Source organism: Thunnus thynnus, chromosome 5 (genome assembly GCF_963924715.1).
Source record: "Thunnus thynnus chromosome 5, fThuThy2.1, whole genome shotgun sequence".
NCBI classification, from domain to species: Eukaryota; Metazoa; Chordata; class Actinopteri; order Scombriformes; family Scombridae; genus Thunnus; species Thunnus thynnus.
Window position 1 is genome coordinate 10324949 of NC_089521.1, and position 26158 is coordinate 10351106.

Here is a 26158-nt window from a genome sequence, read left to right on the forward strand (position 1 = left end):
AAAACACCTGGTGACTGAGTCATTTCTTTCTTGTACTATGAAATTGTAAAGAAGTTATACAGCATCACCTGGTGGATGAGTTTGCACATTGCTGTTTATTCAATTTTTTAAGTTGACATGACAATATGTAAAACAACATTCAATTTTTTAGTAATACATGTGAATTAACATGCCAATTTATAAGAATTTTCATAGCTAAGAACCGATATGGCCAGCAAGGTTTTGGTTTAATTTGAGCAGCCAAATCTTCATCACATTACTTTTTCCATAGGTGTGTTACTGTGGACAGATTAAGAATGTGCTCTTTCAATACAAGTATTACTCTAGATAAATAGATGGTTCATTGTGTATAATTGATTATAAGCATTAAGTAATGACTCATAAGAATGTATTGCTTATTTGTACCAGTCAGTGTCCTGTCAGATACCAGGATCAAAGAAATTGTCAGACTGTGTGCTCTCAGAAGGCAGCATTCAGTTTGAGACTGAACTTTTTGTTGATTGTTACTAGCATTAATTGCATGCTTTATAAATTATCTAGTTTCTTCAATTGCTTCAAGGTGCTCATACTCTGTATTTTGGTTACAGCCCTGAAAAGATTAATTAGGCCCTCTTGCACAGCATAGAAGACACAGGAATCGAGGCTGGTTCTTGTCTCTAGATATGATATCATTTAACACACAATTACTAAATTCTTTCAAAGATAAAACTAATTGTATTTTATATTGTTTTCCTTAGTTGATGTTTGAGGCAAGTAGGTACATTAATATGAGCTTTTAAAAATATTTAAAACCTCTTCAGATAATCCAGATCCACATCTTGACTAAAGACAACCCTTCAGTGGGTACCTTGGCAATGACCTCAGAGCACCAGTGAAGTGGGAAGATCATTTTCATCAGCTTTCAATACACTACAGTGTGTCCCAACTGTGTCCAATGCAGTAGACTGGAACAAATTCATAAACTCCAGTATCACATCATGTGATGGTAAATGCTACTAGAAGCATGATTCTCAAACTTATTAGGTTCAAGCCAAGATATTAGCACAAGTCTTCAGGTTTTATCTCCTAAGAATACTTCATTGTAATCTGAGATCATAGCAGGCTAGCTAAAGCTTACAAGCATCCCTTCTGAAAAACCACAGATTTCAGACCTGCTTACAAAGGAATTTATAGGATATTATGGGTTCAATTGGTTGATGTGGATCATATCCAGATATTTAAGGAACATCAAATCTTAAATCAATACAAGGTAAAAGGAGAGTGGTTAGTGTCTATATATGAAATTATAGACAAAAGCTAAATGCAGCAGTGCGGAAAAGAACCAGGTACACTTCGGCACTTGTCAAGGCATTTAGGATGGAGGAAGGTATGTTATTGGCATGTCAACGTCACCTCAAACTGACAACACGGGGCACATCTGGAGTCCAAACTGTGCAACAGTATGAGCTTCGACACCTTCTATTATACAAGCTACTAGTACACTGACTATGCAAACACACTTTACCTTTCACATTACACATATACTATACGCACCTACACAGGTTTTTCCTTGGCTGAGGTGTTCCATTGCTGTTAGTTTTCTAACATTGCTGACTGATACTAAATTGATACAGCTATAAACTTACTTGTTGACTTGTTTTCTCTGATGACCATTCCCTACAGTACATAATGACATAAATCTTAAACTTATTTTCTACCTACAGCTTTGACAGAATGTGGAAAATACAGTACTTCATTCATGAGCTCTACTGTATTTTAAAAATGCCATCTATCCCTTCATGAGGTCCAAGTTTATGGTGGAAAACAAATACTGAACAAAACTCACAAGTACATCACTCCATCTCACATATACGCACATCAATAATCAATAACACTCATCAAGACTAGAAAATATTCCTGACCTCATTTTGTCAGTGTTACATTCAGAGTTGTTTAACAGTCAGCATCAATACCTTCCTGTCTTCATGAGAAACTGCGCTGACAATAGCGATATTGTCAATGGGGCCATCTCTGCCTGGTTTCTACCCTGGTCTTCCCTCTCACTCTTTGGCCCACTTGTGTTACGCTGTGTGTCTGTGGATCAAGGGAAGTCTCTGTCTCCCTCTGGTGCTCAGGTGTTGTACTCGGTGAGGCACTAGGGTCCCCAGTTATACTTAACGCATCTTGTAGTCGTGGGATATTGCTGCTTCACATAACTGTCCTTTGAAATCCAGCTCGAAGGTAAAGTCCAAGTCACGCTGCAGGTTGACAGAGAGAGAAAAGAATTTTTTTTTCATTTTTTTTTTTAGAGAGAAGCCAGAGAAGCAAGAGACTAGGAGACAGCAACTAAGCAAATATGCAGCAGAAAGTGAGAAAAAAAGACGAGAGAGTACTCTCAGATTAGATTGCCTCGACAGCAGAACATGGTGTTAAATAAGCAACAGACTGTTTGTGTCAGACAACAAGAGAACACAAGCGCCGTTTCCTTCCCAGAGGGGGAGGAGAGGACACTGACAAGGTCAACAATAAAATCTATTGTTGTTTGTCTGGAAGTCATTGCAGTGCTGCTGCCTGCTTGACCGCTATCCAACACTGAGGAGAAAACAATCTGTCGTGGGCAGGCAGCACAGGAAATGAGTCACTTCTTAGCTCGGATATATAGACAAGACACCAAGTAATACTGTGAAATATTTTCATTTTATATTTACTAAATGTTTATACATGTATGTATTTATATGTTACATCTATCTTCATCACCTACTTAGACAGTAAACATTAGATTGTGCAATACTCACAATGTTTTTCTCATTGGGCTTCATAGCAATGCTGCCAGTGATCTCTTCTCCTCTTCGCACAGTCAAATAATCCTCTAGGTAAAACACTGTCTGCTTCCAGTGGGTGTATGGAGCATCAGGAGCTGGAAAAAACACACACAACAGCAATTTTAATCTTTTAACCCTAATGTTCTGTTTGAAGTCCTGCTCTATTTAACAGCTCAAAAAACATACTTCACACTGTTTGGTGAAATATGTTTTGAAGTGATGAATTGTTGCAGAAAATAACACGTATTCTGGTTGGGGTTTCAAAGCATGGTTAAATATAATGGCTTTATATCTGTGCTCAGTGCTGACAATACTTTGCTATGCAGCATTGTTCCTCCTGAGTGTTAGAACAGTTTGTTATTAAGAGGTCTAAAGGGGAGTCAGACGTCATTATGTTGTAAATGACCCTTAAGTAACATCACTATGCAGGGTATCATACATTACTTTGTCCGTGAATTGCTTTTGACAGATGAAATGAATGTTTTTTGTTCTTGCATAATCCATATAACATATAAAACATGAGATACTTCCTCATTGTACTTCCTCATAATAGCAAGCCTTTGTGGTTATTTCTGTATTTTGTCACTTACATTAAATGTGCAAGCCCAGTTTGTGGGAGAGGTTACACTTCAATACTTTTCTACATGTTATGTTTTCATATGGTTAGAAGAAAAAAAAACATGTTTAAAAGGGGTGGGGGTGGAGGGATTGTTTATTTTGCCATTACTATCATCATTTTGCATATGAGGAAGTATAGCCTGTGTCAACAAAACACAAGGGTTAAGTTGAGTTTTTTTACTTTGGCAACACACCAAAGTCACAGGCGAGAGGCAAAAGTCCTTGTCAATGATGCATTCATTCATTACTTTACCCAGTTAATCTTCTTGAGTGCTGCCAAGGACCTGATGTCTGTGCCAAAATATACACTGAGCAGAAGGCGGAGAGACACCCTGGACAGGTTGTCAGTCCATCATAGACTCATGATGGTATCTACAGTCTCCTGTCTAGCCAACATGCATGTCAGGAGGACAAAAAACACAACATGTACAGAGAAAGAGCAAGGAACCAATTCTGTGTCCGTCCCTCTTGATTTCAAGATGACAGCTCTGAAGTAAAAGTTGGAAAATGCACGACTGCATTCCTGACCTTGAAACAATCATCTTTCATCACCGTTTTACTTTGTATCTATTGTGCTGCCTTACGTCCATTAAAGTGTGTGTGTGTATATATTTCTGTCTGTGCGCGTGCACAGAAATAGATGGGTAAAATCTAACACCCCAGCCCCAAAATATATGTGAGCAATGCATTCCCCAGTGCCCTGACCGTTACTGATCGCTTGGCCAAGATTCAAAAGGTCAGCTGCACTTAAATCGAATTTCTGCCAGCTGTCCTGGGGCAACTTGGTAATTCTGCCTCTATAGACGAGCTCTTTGTGAGTCCATAGATAAAAGGGCCTGCCAATCAGCACGGCGGCAGCACAGCCCTGGCTCTAGGTTTTTGGGCATAGTTCAGTTAAGACACTGACAAGCATGCTGTGTTTCTTATGCTAATTCAGTAGATGAGATGGCATTTCTACTGACAAGCATGAATTCTAATCTTTGACCCCTGCTTGCCCTTTCCCCATTGGCTGAGAGTCTCTGTGTGTGTCTGATATAACTGTCCTTCATGACTGTATGGGGAATCAATGGCACACTCTGGCTGTGTGTGTGTAAGTTTAGATGTGTATCTTAAAGTTTAGGTAGGCAAGAAGTCTGACATTGAAAAACTTGCCTGATAGACAAACTTGCAGAAAATCAATAGAACAGGAAATGAAGGGAACTGGGTTTGGGCAGAAAAAGCTTGGGTTAGCAAATAACTATATATGGAGGAGATTAAAGGTCCTGATTATTTGATGAATAAAAGATGATGCACATATTTATTTATGCCATAAGATCTATTGCACAAACAAACATTTATAGTGATACAACCTGTTTTGTTTTTTTTTTTGCTTTGTTTTCTCTAAGTAAGATGCCTTCCACTCCATCACAACTAGAGGTCAGTCACATACCAATTCTGACACAGCATTGCCCAGACTGGCCATAAAAATTCAGATCATGACAATAAGCCTGATATGAACTGCTCTAATGTACAATGACATTTACTGCAGTGATCCATGCTTAAAGCCTCATCACAGACCACGCTAGAAAATGGCCTCTGATCTATGATTAGAGGTACGTCTAAGCACCATGAGGAAGGAGGCAGAGTGAGTTCACACACAAAATTTCACCATGACCTACCTAGAGCCTGCTAGACTTCTTAGCTTTCATATCTAGGCAAAGTAACCAGCTACTAAGGTTAGTTATGGGCATAACACACAATGAGCGTGAGAAATGGACCACTGTATAACCTGGGATGTTCTGACACATGGATGTTACACCCATTTTAGTTCAGCTAAAATAGTACTGCGAGCGCCCTAGTGAGGCTTCCCTGCAGCTGATTCCAAACCCCTGGCTGCCAGTATAAGGTCCCACATAAATGTTTGATTCTGGAAGGTTTCTTTTGCTCAATGAAGTGAAATACAGTTCCAAGGGCATTTATTCTCTTTACTCCCTAGTTTTTTCCCCTCCCTCTCAGTAGTCTATACTGTTAAGTGCTTGCTGCCAGCATCCTACTATTCACTGCAACATGATTTTGGATGCTCAGGGTTGGTTTTGGCAAGGAAGGCTGCCAGAAAATGTAATTTAATTTGAATCTAAACGTAAAAGTTTTTAAATCTTCTAATATCATTATTGGTTTACTTGTAACATTGGACAGGTTAAAGGCAAAAAGCATTTTTATTGTTTTAATTAGTGATGTATATAGAAACATCCGCCTGAATTCAATATCATAAATAAAAGTGCTTCTCAAGCAAATGAATGGTTGGACACAAGTTGTTTTTTTTCTCACTAATTTCAACTACATTCTTTTTTCAGTCCTCTTAAAAACTTTTTCTCTTCACTGGTTCAGATGTCTGTGCTTTCATCCTCTCAAACAGAGTAATGTATTATTGGTTGTAAGGGCTGTACAGTTCACTTTATCCCAGAAGGGCTCTTTTCTTTTACATCTAACATTTGATCTATATTTGGCTCACTGAAGATGTCAGGGGAAGGCATTGTATGTGTATGTGAAAGTATGAACTCTGCTGTACAAGTAGATACTGAATCTGACCTCTGGGGGGTACTGTTCTGTTGCTGAAGCTTTACTCATATCTCTCTGTGGAGGAAGGTAATCCTATTTAAAGAAAAATCCCATTACTATCACTATAATGAATATACCACAAGCTACAGATGTATGCCCACACATACACATAGGTCCCTATATTGCTGTATATAGAAGTGTGAGGCATCTTACCGGTGGAGAAACCTGTCTTCTTGTGACACTTAGTGAACTCAATGTTGAAGTACGTGACCAGTGCATGGATGTAGTCATTCCTCTGGATCTGCAGGCAGAACGATGAGGTGAATGAGAGGTCCTCAGTCTTTACTGTGTAGATGTCCACCTCCTATTGGAGTAAAGAGATGGATGCTTCTCAGATATCTGGACCACATAAACAAAACTCCAACACCATAAGTCATTGGTATTAATATATTACGCTCTCTCTAAACATCCCTTATTCCCCTTTTAAAGGAATATATATATATATATATATATATATATATATATATATATATTTCTTGCCAAGAATTAAATGAGAAAGAGATACCTCTCTTATCTCTGTCCATTGAATATTAAGCTTGGCTTAGCACAAAGACTGAAAACAGAAATCCCCACAGGACCCAAGTGTAAAGACAACATATTGCAAATTAAACAATTAATGTCTTAATTAGAGAGCTGTAAAGATGCTGGTGGGTGGAATTTGTTACATTCGGACAGAGCCAGGCTAGCTGTCCAGTCAGCTAGTGATAGCTTATTTATTCCAACCATTGACTAAGGATCTGACAATCTACCAATAATCTAGAAATAAATAAATCCAGAAATTTTGTGATGTTACATACAATACATAAAAGAGACTGAAAGGACATACATCAGGACATACAGTACAGCGTCCACCCCCATTGGGACTATACCACAATGCTAATAACCATTGACAATGAGGCCAGTGACCCATGTGTCAATATGACAAGGAGAGGGGGCCTGGGGTTATCTGGAAGCTCTAACTATTGTCAGCCTCCAGGTGTTATTCATGCATGGTGCTAGTAGGCCAAACCTCTAAATGTGCCCTATTTCCAGTCAGTTTAACAGGGTATCAGATACCTCATTGTCCAGCAAGGCCATGTTCAGAAAAGAACAAATTGTTCCAGATCATTGTTTACTGCCATGTCAGCGGCACTGCGCCAACATATCATGTTAGCTTTGATTGCTAAGTAACAGCGGGGACTGCAGCTCACCTGAAACCTACAGCATGCTGCAGGGTAAACATGTGGGCAGGAGGTGTGATAATCTTGTTTCATGTACCATCCGTGCTAATAGATATTCACTACTAGCTTTCTGGCTTTGGTGCCAGATGTCACATTTGCTGTGGAGGAATGAGCCTTATGTTTGCTGGCAATAAAAACAATGCAATATTAATGTTGGATTACCCCTGCTGCCTTTGCAAAATAATCACTCTCATAAACACATTTACCATATATTTACTCTGGCCATGCAGAATAAAGTTCTCAAAGTCACATTTCAAAGTTTAAGACAGCAATATAATGCACTGCAATGTTTACCCTCTTGCAATTACATTAAAGGTAAAATAAAAATTTTAAGAGCACTAGGTTGTTAATATTAAATTAATTATTTTCTCCAGGATTATACTAATGTAATGATGCTCATCGAGTATTGTTGCCAAAGTTTTGAGCAGCAGTTAAATAACATGATGTCCTACGTGTGCTACTGCTCAGCTGTGCAACTTTAATAAGGTCATTCAGTAATCCATTTAAAGACAATAAAGTTTGTCAATGGGGTATCATTGTTGCAAGCCTTGTTTTTTCTCCACAAGATCCAAAGACAGGCAGCATTCCCACCAGCTTCATCAAAAATTTTATTAAACTCTTATGACTGATCGCTGGGCCATTTTTCTTTAATATCTCACAGCATTTAAAATGAAATACTGTCTGAGGTCAAAGAGAACAAAAAATGGGTGCATGACAGTCAGTGGCATGGAGGAAGCAACTCTGAAGTCAAGGTATGATCGTACTGCAATATTCCAGCAGGACAGAGATGAGATAGGGCAGGGGCGTCTAATCAATGTCAGCGATAAGAAGGCCACCATGACGAGGAGCACAATCAGGACAACTAGACAGGCTGCTATTGACATGCATGGCACAGCAGCCTGATCAGTTTAATCCACACAGTGAGGGACAAAGACAGGGCAACAGCCATACATCAAGGTGGAACTCATACCAGCCACAGCATGTCATGCAATATGTTTACCAATCAATCAATGTCATTGAGTAGTTATGGTTGATATATATGTGTGCTTGCGCATGTGTATGTATGTGTGTGTATTACCACTGTAGTCACAACTGCTAATATATATATATATATATCAACATTGTGCAGTCAAATCATTCCCTCTTACTACTGATGGTCTGTTCAGTTTTCGTTGGCACAGTTTTCCTCCACAGATGAAGTGTACTGACAGTAGTGATAATGTTGAGAAAACAATCTCACCAAAGGGTGCATTTGGTAGCTGATCTGGAGCTTTTGATCATATCGTACAATCTTCATCAGTAAATGTTTACATTTCCATTTTTTCTGATGTCTTCTGACTTCTTGTCAATGTTGGCTTAAAAGCTCAATAGACCTTCTGGTAAGACTGCTGGTATACTTCAAGTGCTCAGAAAAGAAAAATGGAAATTTGAGAAAGTGAGCAAACTTGATCTTGTGATGAAGATCATATGATATGATAGAAAGCTCCAACAGCCACCAGATGGATGTTGTGATAAGATTCTTTTGTCAATTGCTGTTTCCAAGATCAAAAATGAAGTTTGAACCATAGCAGTGATAATCTCGTGATAGGGTGTTGCTGCTGCATAAACCAATGGTCATCAGTGCCACTGATAGAAAACACCTGGTGCCTACAATTTGCTACAAGGGTGATGAAGCCCAGTATTGTAAAAAAAAAAAAAAAAAAAAAAAGATTGATGACAATCAGCCATATTATGATCAGTATTTTACCAACCTTGACTAGGCAGGAGTTGGTCACCACCTGTTTGGAGTCCACTACATCCACCAGTGGTTCCTTCATGGCCACATTGCGGATACAGGTCATGTCAAAGCCATACACGTTCTCCCACCCTGGTAAATACATTATCATTACTTTACCATATTCAGTTGGTAATTAAACAGCAAACATATGAAAAATGTTTCTTCTTTCCAAGTTTTTGTTCCATTTCTTCGGTGGTAAAAGTCGTAGGAGGTGTAAACAGGTGGGCTGCAGCTAAAAAACAACACTTGTCGGGGGCTATCTCACAGATCTTCCCAGAATAGTCTGATCTATGACCCCAGAGACAGACCTCCAGTGATTTTGAAACAATTTTCATTATGACAGATGAAGGTCACATTGTGTTCTAGTATGATTTGTATACATGAGCCTCCGTGAGGCTTCAAGTCTTTCCTCGGATATCCTTGCTGCTTAGGCTAAATAAAATCATGCATTATTCATTAAGCTCCTTAAGATGTGTGTGAGTGTGAGCAAACATCTCTATCATGACCCAAAAGGAGAGAGCTAGTTGAGTGTGCCAGAGAGCTGGTGATAATGAACAGGTCACACACCCTTGGGGACTTTGTAATGTACTGTATTTGCATTTCTTGCCACTCACTTAAATAAGGCAGAGTAGCACTAATGACCACAGGATGCTTTACTGGAGTGCTACAGAAGCCCACTTCTAACTCAGGCCTGCAGAGAGAGACATTTGTGGTCAGTATAGTATGTGCACTTGTCTCACCACTCACTTCAGTCTGGCCACGTCTACAGTTCACAGTTACAGAATAATTGCAGACTAAAGTGTATCCAGGCATCTTAGGAAAGCTTTACAGTCAGTGAAGTAATGTGATATGACTTTCCGGAGATATTATCTGCTGCAGTGTGGTTGTATAATTTCCCAGATGTATGGGGGAGTATGAGTAGGATGCCTATGGGCTATTGCTCTGTTTCCCTGTTGTCATCTAGGTTATGCACCAGCTTAACACTGACTTTGGCACCGCTTTGTGTCCAGAAGCAAAACATCGCCTACAGTCCTCCTTGCGGGCTTAGAGTGGGATGATACAGAGATGGAGAGGCTTGTTGACTTATAATACCAATTACCGCCCCCAGTGTTATGCCTGAGGAAAAGTTCAGAATCATTTGCAGTGCTGAAAGGGTTGTGCGTGAATGCAACCGCACTTGTGTGAGTACAATGCAGGGTTGTGGACAGTGTTCTACATGCATGGTTCATTTCCAATATAGAGACATAATCCTGGTTATAGCTGCCCAAGGGGCGAACTACAGCTACATTGAGCACACCTGGTGCAATACAAGACAGTTACATTTCAGAATCCAGGTTCAGGTAATGAATACACACACACACACACACAGACCCACATTACAGACACACTCTCACACTGAGCTTACAATGTATTTTGAAGTCTTTATACTGTCTGTCCTCTATGGCCACCACATACAGAGAGGCACGGTCAGGAAACATTAATCCACCGGGTTTCTGTTTGACAAATGAGGCAAGGAAATAACTCAGCAATGAATTCTGAACACATTATAAAAGGTCTACAACATTTGTGACATTTCATTCCTAAACTAAGTACAAGTTTAAATAATTGAGGGGTTATTGCTCCCTCTGTGTGCTGACTGATGGAGCAGGACCTCTGCTCATGATGCACAACTGCAAGACTATAACTGTTATTTTCCAGTTATGTTATATAAAAGAATACATAATAACAATAAAAAAAAAAAAAATTTTTTTTAATTAAACATTAAAAATGTCCTATTAATGTAATCATGCTTCCTGACTTTTGAATTGTGTTTTAAATTGTTCGTTTGTTCTGTTAATGCAATAAATCCTGTATTATTATATTTAGTTGAGCAGGATTATTTTTATTATTATTTGGTTAAAAAAATAGTATTTGTGGCTTAGTTTATGCCTGGTAGCTTAGAAACTGGTGTTACTGCAGGACACGCTAATTCATGTCTGTAATACACACACACATATTCCACGCAGCTTACCAGCCACTTGTCCCTGGCAAAGATGACAGTGTTGAGCATGGATTCATAGAAGAGGCAGTAACCCATCCACTCCGATATGATGATGTCGACCTTCTCTACAGGAAGCTCCACCTCCTCCACTTTACCTTTGAAGATGGTGATCACTGAAACACATGACATATCTTTTAAATCATGAGCAATGCTAGATGTTTCAGCATATAAAAAGCGTCTTTACAAACTCCTACACATGAAAGAAAGAAAGAAAGAAAGAAAGAAAGAAAGAAAGAAAGAAAGAAAGTTGGTACAGTATGTGCTCCCATGGTAGCCATGCTGTTCTTATGGAAATCAGCAGCCCAGTTGGGGTTTACAGAGTAGAAGTGGATCTTTGCCCTGCCGGAGATTAGCTGACTTCAGCTTTGTTTGTTCTGCCTTGGCGAGAAGTTATTAAAGAGTTTCCCTGGTGATACAAAGTGTTTGTCTGAATGACATGAGAACCCTCTTCCTCCAACTGGTGATTGCTTTCTGCTTATTCACTGGCCTTCTTGTGCTAAAACTGAACATAGTGTTAACTCTTGTTCCAATTACTGGTGCATACTTGATATTCATAAGTTTATAGATAGAACATTTGCTGACAGTGTGGTTTATGGAGCTATTATTTGGCAGATGCACAGTCAGTAAATTTATTTTCAAAGTTGCAGGGGTGTTATGATAAAAAAACATGCTTTGAAGTTACATCATTTGGAAATATGTTTGTACAATTGAATACAAATGAGCCTGTCCAGCCAGTATGAAACTATAAATACAGATTCAGAATTCAACCAACAACCGTTCAAAATCCCAACAGTAGAATACCCATGAGCACCCCTCTTCTTCTTTTATACATGTCAGCATCTGCAATCCTTCCTCTTCATTCACTATGTCTATCATTACCGTAATCAAGTTTGCTGTTGTCTTCCACTGAGAATAAAGTGCAGTGTCATCAGGATGGAGTGAGGAGGAAAACTTTCAGCTCTTACCACTGTCGAGGTGGTTGGACTTGATGATCCTCTCTGAGTACTCTGATATACTGGAACATTCAATCTGGTGGAGAAGAAAAGAAAAAAGTATCAACTGACCATACTGTAGATCAATTACTGTAATGGAATGTCTACTGCACTTGTACTGACTTGTACACTTGTTTGCTTATAATGTAAACTCAGAACACTATAAATGTTATTGCTGCACTGATGTTGATTGGAAGGAGTACGACTCACATAGTTGTTGTTTTTTATTGCTGGGGTAATAAATAACACACAGGAGCCCAGTTGTGAAACAGAAAATAAACTCATTTAGATAGCTGAAATTTTGACATTTGATGTCTACATGTTTTGTTACATTAGACATTTGTAATAACTAGTTGCAACAGGTAGTCTCTAAAGACAGATGATGCAACCAGGATGACACTGTATATTCTTTTATTGAGAAGGGTCGTGGGAAAGCAATCATTTATGTCCCATGTGTGGCCCTAACAGGCAGCAACATTCACTTCTAGAATTTTAAAAAAGTCCTTATGACCTAAAGTCTTGTTGCTGCACAAGCATGTCTGTCCAACACTGCAGCCACTTATAAGGTGCTCTTTGTTAGAAAACACAGTAATTTTTCTTGTTTCTTATCTCTCTATGGGTGGCTTTCATTCCAATCCTGATTGAAACACTTCAGGTTTGCACCTGGTTAGAAAACTTGAAAGAGTATTAGCTGGCTTACTATCACCAGATTATTTCTTTAAAGAGTGGAAAATAAAAGAACATGAAGGAAAAGAATTTACAAGGTAATGGCTGCCACTGAAACACTGCAAGAGCATCTTACTTTAAGTAATTATGGTGGAGATTAGTCATTGTTCAACCGAAACCAGGCATTTAGCCCTGATGGACCTCAAACTTCTAGTTTCATTACTGCTTTGTCATTTAAAATTCTTTTAAATTGTCTTCACCCTGCTGCTTTTCTCTTTATCCCACTGCCTTCCTCAGTCTCTCCTGCAATATCTGCAATAATTTCCCTAAGCAGCATCCTCACATCCTCCATACCCTCTCTTGTTCTGAGCTCCCTCGCTTGGCATATTTTGTACTTCCTGGTCTGCCCACCAGCGCAGGACTCATTGCTGATTTATGGAGGTGCCAGCAATAACAGAGTTACAACATCCAGTAATAAAGGTCCTTCATTCATCAGAGGAAACTCTGGACACTTGTAGTAAGCAGCTCTCAAACAAAAATAAGGACATATTTCAGCAGGAGTCATTTGTCAATACAAGGTTCTTACAACATCAGGGAGTCTGAGAGTATAGATTTTCAGCTCAGTGTGTACACTGTGTTACACCATTCCAGGGACTCGGTTTGTCGGAGGTGTGCAGACTTATTTGTGCAGCAAGAGATCCATCTGGTCGCAATCAAGCAGACGACTCTTGAATGAATGAACTCTAGGTGCTCTGGATCGTAAAAAGGCAAAGCCAGGCTGGGACCCTTGTGGAGAGAGTGGGCTGGAAAATAGAAGCACTCAGGTGTGCCTTGGACTCTCATGGAAGAATGAGGTCTATCAGGCTTTTATTATAGGGCCAGAAACTGATTCGACATGCTCTATAAGCAACGCACCAACTGTGAGATGGACAAATTGAGAGATATCATCTTGGATATTTCTCTTTTTGTTGCTGCAATTCAGTATAACATGCATACTGAGATTAAACTCTGGCCTCTGATGTCTAGCTGAGGTCTACAGCACTGCCTCCCTGGGGCAGCCCTATTCTCTGCTGCCTATTAGTAGAGGAGCAGTCAGGAGGCTGCTGGTGGTGCCCACAGCCTTCTGCCTGTATGTCTGTCAACTACTCGTACACAAGGCCCATGGATCTGCCCATTAAAAACCAGCCTGTATCAACTGCATAAACAAACACCTACAGTAATGCTGCACCAGGTGTTTGTATGCAGGTGCACTTGCAGGCATACGTGTGCATGTGTGTACTGCTGTGATGTTAGTGTGTGCCAACGCCAGCCCTCTAATTGGCGATGATCTCTCATCTCTTTCTGAACCTCTATGAGAAGAGACAGCCATTAGCCATGTGTCCATCCGAGTCACGCTTCAGTGGGAGTACTGAAGCCTCGAGGCGTGTTCAGAGTCAACACCCCCTCACCCGGTGCCTCTTGCACCTCTCAGTGGTGTCAGGAAGAGTCACTGTCACTGTAGTCAGTCCCTATGGGCTCCCACTAGTCCTTCTCTCCAGAGACCCAGCAAGTTTCTAACTTTGCTCTGGTGTCATGGCACCTGAGTCATAAGTTTGAAACAAGTATCCTGTGTCAGGTTTTTACTTTTACTTAAGTTTCAGTTGGTTTATAAGAATTTAAAGCAAAGAGTTTTTGATATATGGGAGTGAATTCTAAAGCAAACAGATGAACAAGCTTTGATATATTAGATTACTTTTTTTTGAGTGAGTAAGGGTCTGAATACAATACATACAATATTTCAATATTTCAACATGTTACATAACCATCATTTCTTTAAGATCACAGGTAATATTACATCCCCACCCACACAAACATTATGACTAAAACTGTACAAATAACTATATACCTTATCAGCTTCTTATAGCTAACATTTATCAAATACTTGCCTAATGTCACATCTGTGAGAAACTGAGCAACATCAGTATAAATCTTCCTGCCACATGTTGAATTAAATTTGAATATTCACACATTTCTGCCAATTTATGGTCAACCAAGCCTGAGAAAAGTATCTAGCTCACATTAGCTTACTTTATATGCTACCTGCTCTGTGCAAAATTACAGAGAGCCAAAGTAAATGAGTGACTGGTGAACAATAGGCATGGGTGAGCTTGTGAACTGGAAGTCACTGCCTATAGTTTTATATCAGGGGTTGGTGAGACCTAGAATGTGTCATCTATACAGACTTCTTCATGTCATATGGGGTAGAAATTAACATTATGAATTACTTTGCTGATTCAAATCAATTTTTTCAGGTCAGTTCAAAGATTTGTATTCGCTGACAGTGTAGTTTCACTTCATCACCATCACACTGTTCACAGTAAGTGAACGCATCACCGTTCATAACGTTGTTACATTCAGTGCTGATTCAGGCTGAATTAATTTCAGTCAGTAGTAGATTCAGCTAAGCAAGATGAGGTTTTATTTTCCAGTTGGTACAAAATGGTTGATAGCTCAGCAGTCAACTATTTGCAGCAGAGTTATAACGTACTGTGAATCACGACTGAGCTGACAACAGCACTCTCAGTCTCCACTGTTAAAAGCTACTTATAAAGTCAGTGACAATGGGGATTCAGTATATTCAGGTCCATTTGAAGATTCCATGTTAAAGATTTGTTCATACATGTTCTTAACACCTCTGACATGGAGGGTGGAGATGATAAAAATAGGCTATGATATGACTCTGGAGGGATCACATCACTGAACAACTCAAGACTGTGGTATGATTGCAGAGTTGGTTGTCTGGGGGTTAAAATGTTGCGCTTTACATAATTTAGCACTATATCCCGAACATTTTGATTAAATTACCTTGAGCAATGGACTTTGGCAAGGTATATTATGTATTATTAAACCTCAATAGATATCAAAGCTTTCAGATGAATCAGTTTCCCAGTCATGATTACGACTTGGACATTGATGTGAGCACTATTGACAAGTCTGAAACTGATGATTATGGTAACTCTGATAAGATGAAAACCATAAACAAAACACACAAATAATTTAGTGTACTTTGCTCTCATGTTTGCAATCAGTCATTCTTTGCTACAAGTCCATGATAACACTGACATGTTCTATTATAAAATCTGTCAAAAGATATTCAAGCATACAAAAGAAACAAGCACGGAAAAGATTAAAATTGTCATTTTTTACGATAAAACAAACAATACTTAAACATTGACTTAATTCTAAAAAGTGATCCTTCTCTAATTGGGATATCTTTTCCAAATGTCCACTGACTGCATTCTGATGAGCATGTAACTTTAAAGTCTGTCTCATCCATTCATATTTCTTCAAACCTCCGCCCACCTTTTGGCTGCCATCTCCCCTCGCTGCTTTTTTATCAGTGTGCTCACTGCTCTAATTCCGCCGATGCAAAGGAATCTACACACCCAAGCATGAGGAGGAAATTCTAAATCAAGTCTTTAATCAACTGCAGTAACTGCAGTCTATATATTGAAATGTCCCTGCGGTCTTGTGCATGTCGGTCAAACTTAACAAGCTCTAAAAATGAGAATTGCAGAGCATAAAACAGATATTTGCACCAAGAATCTTAAATACTGTGCACTGTGTGAATGCAAATCATGTTTGGGCCTCCACCCTGAAATTGGCTAGACATGAGCAATGGCCAGAATCTGTCCGTCTGCACAGGCATTTCAAATGTCTACACAAGCACTGCCTGTGCTTACTCTGATGCAGAAATGCTTTATGTAAACGTTAGTTGCTGCAGCCTATTAAAACGCTCTTACTGAGTGCTCCAGATCTCATCATTCCAGATAAGAATGTGTTTCTGTTTTGGATTACATTATTTAACATCTAAGTGATTTATATTAATCATTTAATGATGTACAAGCATGGGGCATTAAATATGGACTTAATGTATCAGGGTTATGTGGCTCAGACACATGTGGAATTTAGCAGCAAAGAGCCTTTTATTGGTACTCTGTGGATCCAGAATTGAGGTTATCACTTTTCTTCCTTCTTTCATGACGTCCATATGATAGAGTAATGTTGTTGTTGGCCCGCAGCCCATTCCCTCCACCTCACAGGCTCATCTTTCACATGGAGCTTTATTGGGTTTAGGTATGTGAAAGGTATGAGGCTTTGGTGCAGAGCTCACTCTAAGAACATCTGAGTCAAAGGTGAGCTAAATCCCTGAAGTCTTAGTCCCATTTATATGGGAAAAAAGAACTGCGCCAGATGGGCAGCAGTACCATAACACAAAAATGAGATGAAGCACAAACTTCCAAGTGCAGAATGTGAGGATGGTAGAGACAGAGGAAGAGAGAAACTGCATGAGACAGCATAGGAGAAAAGACAAACAAACATGAGAAGCAAGGCGAAGTCACACACACACACACACACACACACACACACACATAAACACATAATGTCAACCAGTAGCTCAGAACAAGTCTCTTGGCAATTCCAAGTTAATCATTCCTCCCCTGAAGCAAATATATGCTGTCTGGAGCCACCGCACAAAAATAAGTTCCACGTGGTTATCCCAAGCTTGTGGTGTGTATCCAGCATGTATCCTCAGACATGCCCTGACTAGCAATTACCTCTGCTCCAGTACACGATAACAGAGAGCTCTCAAATCACGACGGCTCAGCCTGTCAACCTGCCTGAGAGGCCACACACTTTTATCACCTGCCTGTCAGACAAGATATTCCTTGAAGATTATGGGGAGTCTGGGGAAAATGGTTAAAATGTATGAACAGATACACAGGGAGGCGGCCATACACATACAGTACATGTGCACAGTGTGAGCAGGTTGTCAGGTTGGGCTCGGCAGTGATCAGATCCTGATGGTTCTGTGCGATAAGGGGCTCCACTGAAAGGGAAACATGTCTTACCCCGTACACGTGCTTTGCCCCTGCTTTGGCTGCGAACATGGACAGGATCCCAGTCCCGCTTCCAACATCCAACACTATTTTGTCCTTGAACACGTGCTTATTGTGGTACATGGAGTTCCTGTAGGTCAGCGTCCTCACTTCGTCCTTCAGCATCTCCTGGTTTTAAGCAGATGACAAATAATATCAGGAAGATGTTGACAAGGCTTACCCCAGTGGAAAGTGACAATATGTTTTCTTGGATTTAAAGCTGGCCATTGGGGGTCTGGATTTGCTGTGATATCTGCAGTGGAGCAGTGACAAATAGCACACAGCCCTCACCTAATCTTACTCTATTTCCTGTTAGGTGTATGGTTTTACATTCAAATCCATAGCTGGGTGTTCCTGAATACAACCTGTGAGCCTGCAGGATCAGCCTGTCTGCATCTCTTCCCTGTCTCCCTCATTATGTGCATGCATGTGTGAATGTGTGAATTATATTCAGAACCAACAAAAAATACACCTGACCTACATCCCGAAAATATTAAAAATTCATTTCACAGGTCACACTCGTAACGTGCTCTTTTTATGCAGCTTTTAATACTTCCTGTGTCTCCTCTCTTCAGAATGCAGCTGATTTCTATGGGAACAGCTACGCTTGCAGAAATATTCTAATGCAGTTTTGAATAGTAGAAGTATGACATACAAAAAGAGGGAAAGAAATATTATTTCATATGTTTAATAAGGTCTGACTGTTGATCAAGATTGGAAAAAGTTTCATCGGTTTTGAACTTAATCAAAATTGTCTGCTGCCATTTTCCTTCAAGTAGCGCTTACACAAGGTCATCCACCTCCCGAGCAGAAATTTGTCTTATGATGGGTTCAGATCTTATGTCCTTTAATGGGACTGGCTGACCGTAACCTCAACCATGGCCCTAACCATTTCTGACATAAAGCATTTATTTGTTAGAGGTTGTTGGGGTGGTCCAGAGCAGGAGGATGAGCTTCCTGGGAGGCTATGTTCACGAAAAAAGGTCACACAGAATCATCATTTAAGAACTGAAACAATCAGGTATAAAAAAGGGAAAAGAGGCAAAAGGAAAAAGGTCAGTGGCAGAAAACAAAAGTAACTATTAGTGTGGCCTTTTCAAGATGGAGAGCATTACATTTGTCTGATTTTCTTCTGTTTTCAAACCAAATTAATAATGGCAACTTTGGGGTGAAATCTTTGGGAAAAGAGTCTTTAGACCTTCTTTCGAGGAAAATAACTAATAATAATTTTTCCCTTTTTACAAATTGGGACATTTTACCACAGACTTAATTGATGAGATTTAAGGTCACAGAAACTCTTTTAGAGGTGAATGAAAAAAACACACAAGTGATCAGGCAGGAAGTCTATATTTTAACTATATCATCTATGCTTCTTTAGGGGAAGTGACAAAAATAAAATTTTTAACCTAAACTGTCCATGTATTTGTTAGCTAGATCTTGCAGGGATATTGTAATCTGTTGCTCTTCCAAGCATAATTGTGTTTACATCCAGTTTTGCAAAGCAATGTATGATTAATAGGCGCACTCACTCCCATTGACTGACTGACACCCACATTCAAAGTGAAAATAAATTGTAAGCATTATAATAGATTCTGAATACATTTCTGTATGTGGTCTATTTGTCATATATGGTGTTATTATTATTTGTAAATTACACATTTTTCACAAATGTGCAGTTGTATGTAGAGCTGTGATTACAATTATTTGTTGGCCTTATCTGATGAGAAAATTAGTACGTCAAGGAAGATGCATATTCCACAAGCTGCAAGCAATGCAAGAATCAATTTTGTCCTGGGGCTTCTATATTAGATGTGCAAACATAATTTTTAGTTCCTGAGTTTATTTCCTTAGATTATTTCTTTCCTTGGGACTTTTTTTTTTTTTTTAAAACAGCTATTATGCATGACTCAGATATTGTATCAGTATATCACATTATCCTCGTCAAGAACGGAAGCAGAAATAAGAAACAGAATAAATATCTATTGTGGATATCACTGTCATAGGACATACAGGCGTACCTCATGGATACCAAAGTGGGCATAAGAGTCAAAGTAGTAGTCTCGTGAGGTCATCTCCTCCGGGTTGAGGAACTTGGACATCTTGCCCCGGCCAGGACAGCTTGGGAGGCTGGCAGCATGGGGTGTGTGTGGCGGTAGAGGAGGCCGTGTGGCATGCTGGATGGAAGGCACAGGCTTGGGCAACGAGGTGGGCTGTGCCGACTGGGATGGAATTATGCGGATTGGCTGTGGCTGTGGCTGCGGCTGTGGTTGCTAGAAAGAGAGAGATAAAGAAGAAAAACACTTCATTAAGTCTGAGGCCACTGGGATTTTTTAAAGTCAAACTTCCTTTGGAATAAGAGAGGTGTTTTCTTTTGGAAGCATCCAAGTAACAAAGTGATTTATCTGTGCTGATACACCGGAAAACTTGCAGGTTTGTCAACACATGTTCTCTTCCAACCAAATGCATCAATAGTATCAGAGGGAACAGTTTGCATTTATAGACAGTGATTGGCTTAGACTTATCAGCCATTCCCCTTAACATTTTTATCTGCTCTCATGCCTCTTAGCTCATCTGTCAGCTTGCTGTTCAATGAAGCTGTCTGGTGAGTTCACAGAGTCCAGAGAGTCCATTCAATCTGGAGGAAACTCGGATCACTGACATGAAGTCAGCCTGTCTGTCAACAGAAGGCAGAAGGCGAGAAAGCACAGAAGGTACACCCATAATGCCCTGATTATCACCTCTGAGACCTGCTGGGAAGGTATAAGCATGGTGAGACAGCCATGCATCTCAGTACTGAGCCAGTAAACCATTCTGGTGTTTATTCTCATTCCAACTCTCAGGCTTCTAAAAATAAATGATAAATAATTGTGAGGGTGGATAAAAATAGGTGGCGTTTATTAAAAGAATATATTTAATATTTTATCTGAAAGAAGAAAGCAAGGAAGAAGAATAGAAAATTGAAAGACATCTTTTTCAGGCATTGTATGTATAATTTTAGGAATAAAGACCTTACCACTACTGTTATTGCCTCTTCATTTTTCATTTATCCAGTCTGATCTTGCAGTATATTGTGGAACATGCTTCTGCTGGGATTTAAACTATTCCTTGCATTTTTTGATGTTGCACCTGTATCTTTCAGAGCTATGAATTCTGTACTACACCTTCCTCTCCAGCTAAGGTCATCTAGCTTTTCAAAAGGTGGTTTTCTATCTTTGAGGCGAAGGATAGCAGCAGCTTTTTTGACTTAAGTGTTAAGATTTCAACAATGACCTTCAGAAGGAAGTCCAGCTCTACATTTAATGCACCCCAGGCATCTGGCAGAAAAAGAGTTGCCCTGATAAATGATAATGACACAATTTCCAACAATTCTATAAATTTAAAGCTGCTTTTATCCAAGTTTTTTTCCCCATGTTTTTCGTCATCGTTGTGTTTACGGCCTATCTGTACTTTCCCCAAGTGGCCACAAAATCAGTTAATGGTCCAGTGTGTAGAATTTAGTGGCATCAAGCAGAACAGACCTGGCAGAGATGGAATAAAATATTCATAAATATGTTTTAATTACTGTATAATCACCGGAAGAGTCCTTTATACCTACATAGAGAGCGGGTCCTCTTCCACAGAGGCTGTAGTGTTGCACCGCCATGTTCCTACAGTAGCCCAGAACGGACAAACTAAACACTAGCTCTAGAGAGGGCCTTTTGCATTTTACGCGTGTTTCACATCCACCGTAGGTTCTCCTACACGCTTTGAAGGGGTGGATTGAGGGAGATGTATTCAGTTAGTTGTAATCTGCAACCTCACCACTAAATGCCACTTAATCTTACACACTGGTCCTTTAACCCTCATCATATCAACATATTTAACATACAAGGACTACTAACTGGGGTCCCTGGGGACCCCAAGAATAAAGTAGTGTAAGAAAAAACCGACAAATTTGTTTAAAAACTTATTTCTTCTCAAAACATTATTAGTTATGTGATTAATGTCATCTGAAAAAACAGATTATTATTATTATTTTAGGAAAGTTAGTTAATTTACATATTGTGTAATACAAAAATGTAGGGTTGTCGACAGAGCGCATGAGGAAATCTATGTCTGCTGCATTTGTGTCTGTCTCTTTCAAAATGACTGACAGAGTGCTCTCACCACCCCCCGATAGTGTGTGATACTTTAAAATTAGGACCCACGGCAAATATGAACTCAATAAATTGTTCCATCTATTAAAACTGCATAGGTGAAATTGGATGCTTTTGACTGGGCTCCCCCAGGACCCCAAGTACATTGGTATTTAAAAAGTACTCATTAAAACAGAAACGGAAAACAGAGATATGAAGTCATTCAGAACAAATTGATTGACAAAGTCATAAAAAAATCAGAATGATAGAATAAAGCACCTGTGAGATATGACAAAAAGTACAAAAAGTAGATCTCTGGGGTCTGCAGGTACCCCAGTCGGTAGGATTAGGATTAATCTAATAGGACTGACATATAACAAAGTCAATAAGGTGTATAACCTCACTAACAGATGAAGTCATACTGTTGTAACTTACAGCACCAGCAATTTGTGGCACATACATCTAGTGGACTTAAAGTCAGATTTCTGTCAGTGGCATTGATTTTCTTGTTTGAAAGAGTCGATTTTCTTCCTCTCCTCCTTTTTTTCCCTCCTCCTACTTGTACGTATCCCTTTAAAATGGCCATCATATTTATCTTTGTCCTCTCTTTTCCTGCTGGGTTTAAAATGGCAGGGACAGGGACAAAACGACCAAGAAAATGATGTGTGAAAATGCCTGGTCACAACATGGTGCATACACACCAAAGCTGACCTTGGTCAGTTAAATATCAGGTGTTCACTAATGATGCAGAGCAGAAACCCTGAGAAAGATCATTTCATGGCTGCTCAGTTACCCTACTGCTACCATACATGCCATTTTGAGATCTGGTCTCTAATTCCACCTGCAACATCCAAACATAAATGAACAGTAATATCACTGTTATGTTAACTTTTATACTGAAATTGTATGAAAATTCTGAAAACTATTGGTAAAAGCTAGAACAGCAGTTGTTGAATAATGATCATATTTGAGTGCTGCCTTCTCCTTGGTTTAAATGGATTTTAAGTTGATCTGTACAAATAACAATAGTGATGGAGTCAAATGCTAAGTAACATTACGCTTTTATCATCCAACCTCTGGGAAATTAGAAGATCAGTGCCTCTGCTTGGTCTAAAGTTCAGAGAGTTTGATTGTTTGTTATATGGGAGATGCATTGTGAGTTGCTTGTAATTAAGAAGACCAACTGTCAAACTTTTCTAAGCCCCGATGTTGATCTGAAAAGGGACCACTTCAGTGCAGTGCAATACATTCTCACATGTTCATCACTTTGGTTATCAATTACTCAATAATGAACTTTCTCAGAAATGACATAATCAATGTTGTCTTTTCAACATCTGACCTAAAGTTAAACTATGGTCAGCTGCGGGATCCGTACAGTTGTGAAGACTGCAGGTTAATTCTTGGCATCTTCCGAAAAAAAAAAGCAAAAAAAAAGCAGGATTTGATCAACAGCTGGCTCCAAGCCAAGACTCACAGAGTCAATAGTTACAAGACAGGGCCACAGAAGAGGTGATTAAGGATGCCAAGTTTAATACAGAATCCGATAAGCACTTTCTAAAAAAGTTGCATTGCGGAAAAACAAAAATCACTCTGAGCCGTCATTAAGAGATAAATTGAAGTAGACTCGGGGTGCAGTACGGTCAGAGGAGAGCAGCTGCAGAGAGTGTAACTGAGATGCCCTGTCAAAGGAAAGCGAGGGTACGCGCGTCCTTGCCACCGACCCTTCAGACAGATAAACACATTTGAGGTTCTATTTCAGACTGGATCCTCATTTCTACACTGAGGTGAGGCTTGACATCTGAGAAGGGCATTCACTTGCTACTCGTCTGTATGAAAAGTCACTTTGTTTCACTATTGAAGTTGACTCGCTTGTATAATGTTCCTCCTGATGTCAATACGTAGATTAGTTGGTAAACAAATGTGTCTTTGCATATTTGTGTCAAACATTATAGGCAACACTTACTGATGGTCTACTGGAAAGAAGGCTTTTTACTTAGATAAACTTACAGAAAATCAGCCTCACAATTCATCATTTCATGGGGAAAAAAATCCTCTACGAGCCAGGAAAGACAATTACTTTGGTTCTGTGCCATTACTGCACTTAGGCGCCTCTGATAACACAAATATTCCAAAGCAGCAGAGAGCAGGGGAAGGGAAAGATCCATCCATCCAGTGCCCTATTCTAATGTATCAGGTGCCTGCTGCCTTCAGGAGGTAAGTATATTGATAAAATGCTGTGAGTTTGAGGAAGGCTTCTCCTGTGAATGAGCTTGCTTAGAGGGAAGTTTTTTGTGATTAATAATGTATAGTGAAGCAACATGAGGCTGTCTCCAACTTCACAGGGTGTTTTAATCTTTTAAGCATTCCTTCCAGATAAATCAGCATCGCATTGCTCATTGTGAATACAGATATAGCACAGGACTCAATGAAACATTGAGCTCATGCTGTTCCGTTTTGAATTTATAGCCCCAAAAAGGAGGCACGGTAGACAAATTCCTCTATGAAATGTGTCAGAATGTAGATCATAGTGCAAGGTACTTACCACATACTGTGCATTTGAGGAAATAGCACTGTAAGATTTCTGGGGGAGGCAGAAACTACTGCCTGCATCTTTGGGTTTCCCCTATTTAGAGAGATCCCTGAAGGACCCATGGGCCCTGAAACACCATGTACTATGCTCACTCCACTTTCTGCAGTCCCAGTCTGCAAGGTGCTGCAGTACCTTGGACAGCGCAAGATGGAAAGCAGCAACACGCTGTGTCCCGTTCAACCTCATAACGCTCACCAGATATTCCTTATTAAAAACAAATCAAAGACCAACAAATACATTGTATTTTACGTTTTGGTTTTTTGTTGTTGTTTATTTTGCAAGACATTGGCTGCGAACATGTTTTTGTTGGACAACTGTTTATGCTGTAAGGGAGGGAGAGAGCACAAAGCTTTGTTGCAATATCCCATCACTGTCTTATCTTCTAATAAAAGTGAAATCACACTGTTTCTCACACTGAAATCCCTGCACAACAACCCAACCTTAGGAGCTACACGGTTAAAAACGAGACCGTATAATACGACCAGTAAGTCGATGCAAGGATTTTTTTTCCAACTGTGCTCGATGTTTTAAAAAAAATCTCACTTGTCTGGCGCCTGCTCTGCACAAAACGCCTGTTTTGTCGAAGGTGAACATCCTTGCAGGGGGAATCTATCACTCAGGACTGCTGTCTCACTATCCGGACAGGCAGCATCCGGCATATGTCCTAGATGCAACTTTTAAAGCTAGGACTCATGCTGCAGGACGCATTTAGGGCTCTGACAGAGTCCGAAAACTGAGCACTCTCATTCTAGCGAAGAAAATCAAAGGTGTTCATTACACTTACCTCCATGCTCTCGGATTCCGCCATTTTTCTCCTGAGGAGCATGCAGCGGGACGAGTGCTTAATTCCCATAAGAGCCGGCAAAAATGTGCTTCCACTTGACAGAAAACACTATGCGCCTCCCGATTCCCAGGCTCCTTTCTGTAGTTCTTTGTCGTTGAATAATTCTCATTCACATCCCACACTGCAGTGTTTTTTTGAAATTCTAAGACTGTAAAATGACACAAAACTACATGAGGTCCCTAAAGCATAGCAGCCGACATTGCCATAAAGTGTAGATTCCATTGTGCAAAAGTTTGCAGTCCACTGGTGTGCTTTCCTAGAGAGTATGAGAGATGAGAGCATCATCAGCTGAGATAACATAGGTATTAAAAAAAAAAGCAACGTCCTATCCCATGACCTGGCAATCGCAGATGGAAATCGCAGATTGCTGCACTAAAAGCAGCAGATTGTCATGGATTCACTGTTTTAGCCCCAGTTTGATTGATTCCTCTACTGCAACATTGTTTCTAAAAATAGTACGGCTGCCGCTGTTACCTCTCAGAGTGAGAGGACTTGCATTTGCCGCTGACTACATGCAGAGAAATCTGATGAGTGCACTCTTAAAACGTGCCCAGGAATTTCATCTGAGCACATGCCACCGTGGATGTCCCCCTGCTCATCATACTCAATGCAACTCATCTGGTTTCAAGGATCTTTGTTCCATTTATTCGCTCTCCGTGCACACAAAGTGCTGAACGCCGCCTGCCCAGAGAAAGTTGGAGTTGGTTCACTCTGTTGAAAGCCGAGGACGCTCTGTGCTCAGGTTGCACACAGGAGTAAGAGAAAGTGCTGTTTGCATGCCTATTATATGCTTCACCTGCTCTTCTCACTCCAGGGATAAACCAGTTCAACCTCAAAACACACACATACACACCACACACACACACCCGTTTCCTTGATTCCTATTTCCTTTCTCAGCTGTTCAGTATATCCCTAATGAAATTAAATGTACAGTAATCCCTTGTACAGTTCTGCTAGTGCCATGTTTGCAATTTTCA

The 26158-nt window shown here is 39.9% G+C and overlaps 1 protein-coding gene across 1 annotated transcript; it reads right to left on the reverse strand.

Moving 5' to 3' along the window:
* Positions 1-4: 4 nt before the first annotated feature.
* LOC137182734 (protein arginine N-methyltransferase 8-B) lies at positions 5-25876 on the reverse strand. Its single transcript, XM_067589127.1, has 10 exons — positions 25122-25876; positions 19651-19902; positions 17606-17761; positions 12021-12084; positions 11026-11168; positions 10420-10507; positions 8989-9104; positions 6171-6321; positions 2775-2896; positions 5-2237 (listed from the first exon to the last, which is right to left on the reverse strand). Exons 1-10 carry the CDS (start codon positions 25188-25190, stop codon positions 2154-2156), a joined length of 1245 nt encoding a protein of 414 aa, XP_067445228.1. The 5' UTR covers positions 25191-25876; the 3' UTR covers positions 5-2153.
* Between the last annotated feature and the right edge of the window lie 282 nt (positions 25877-26158).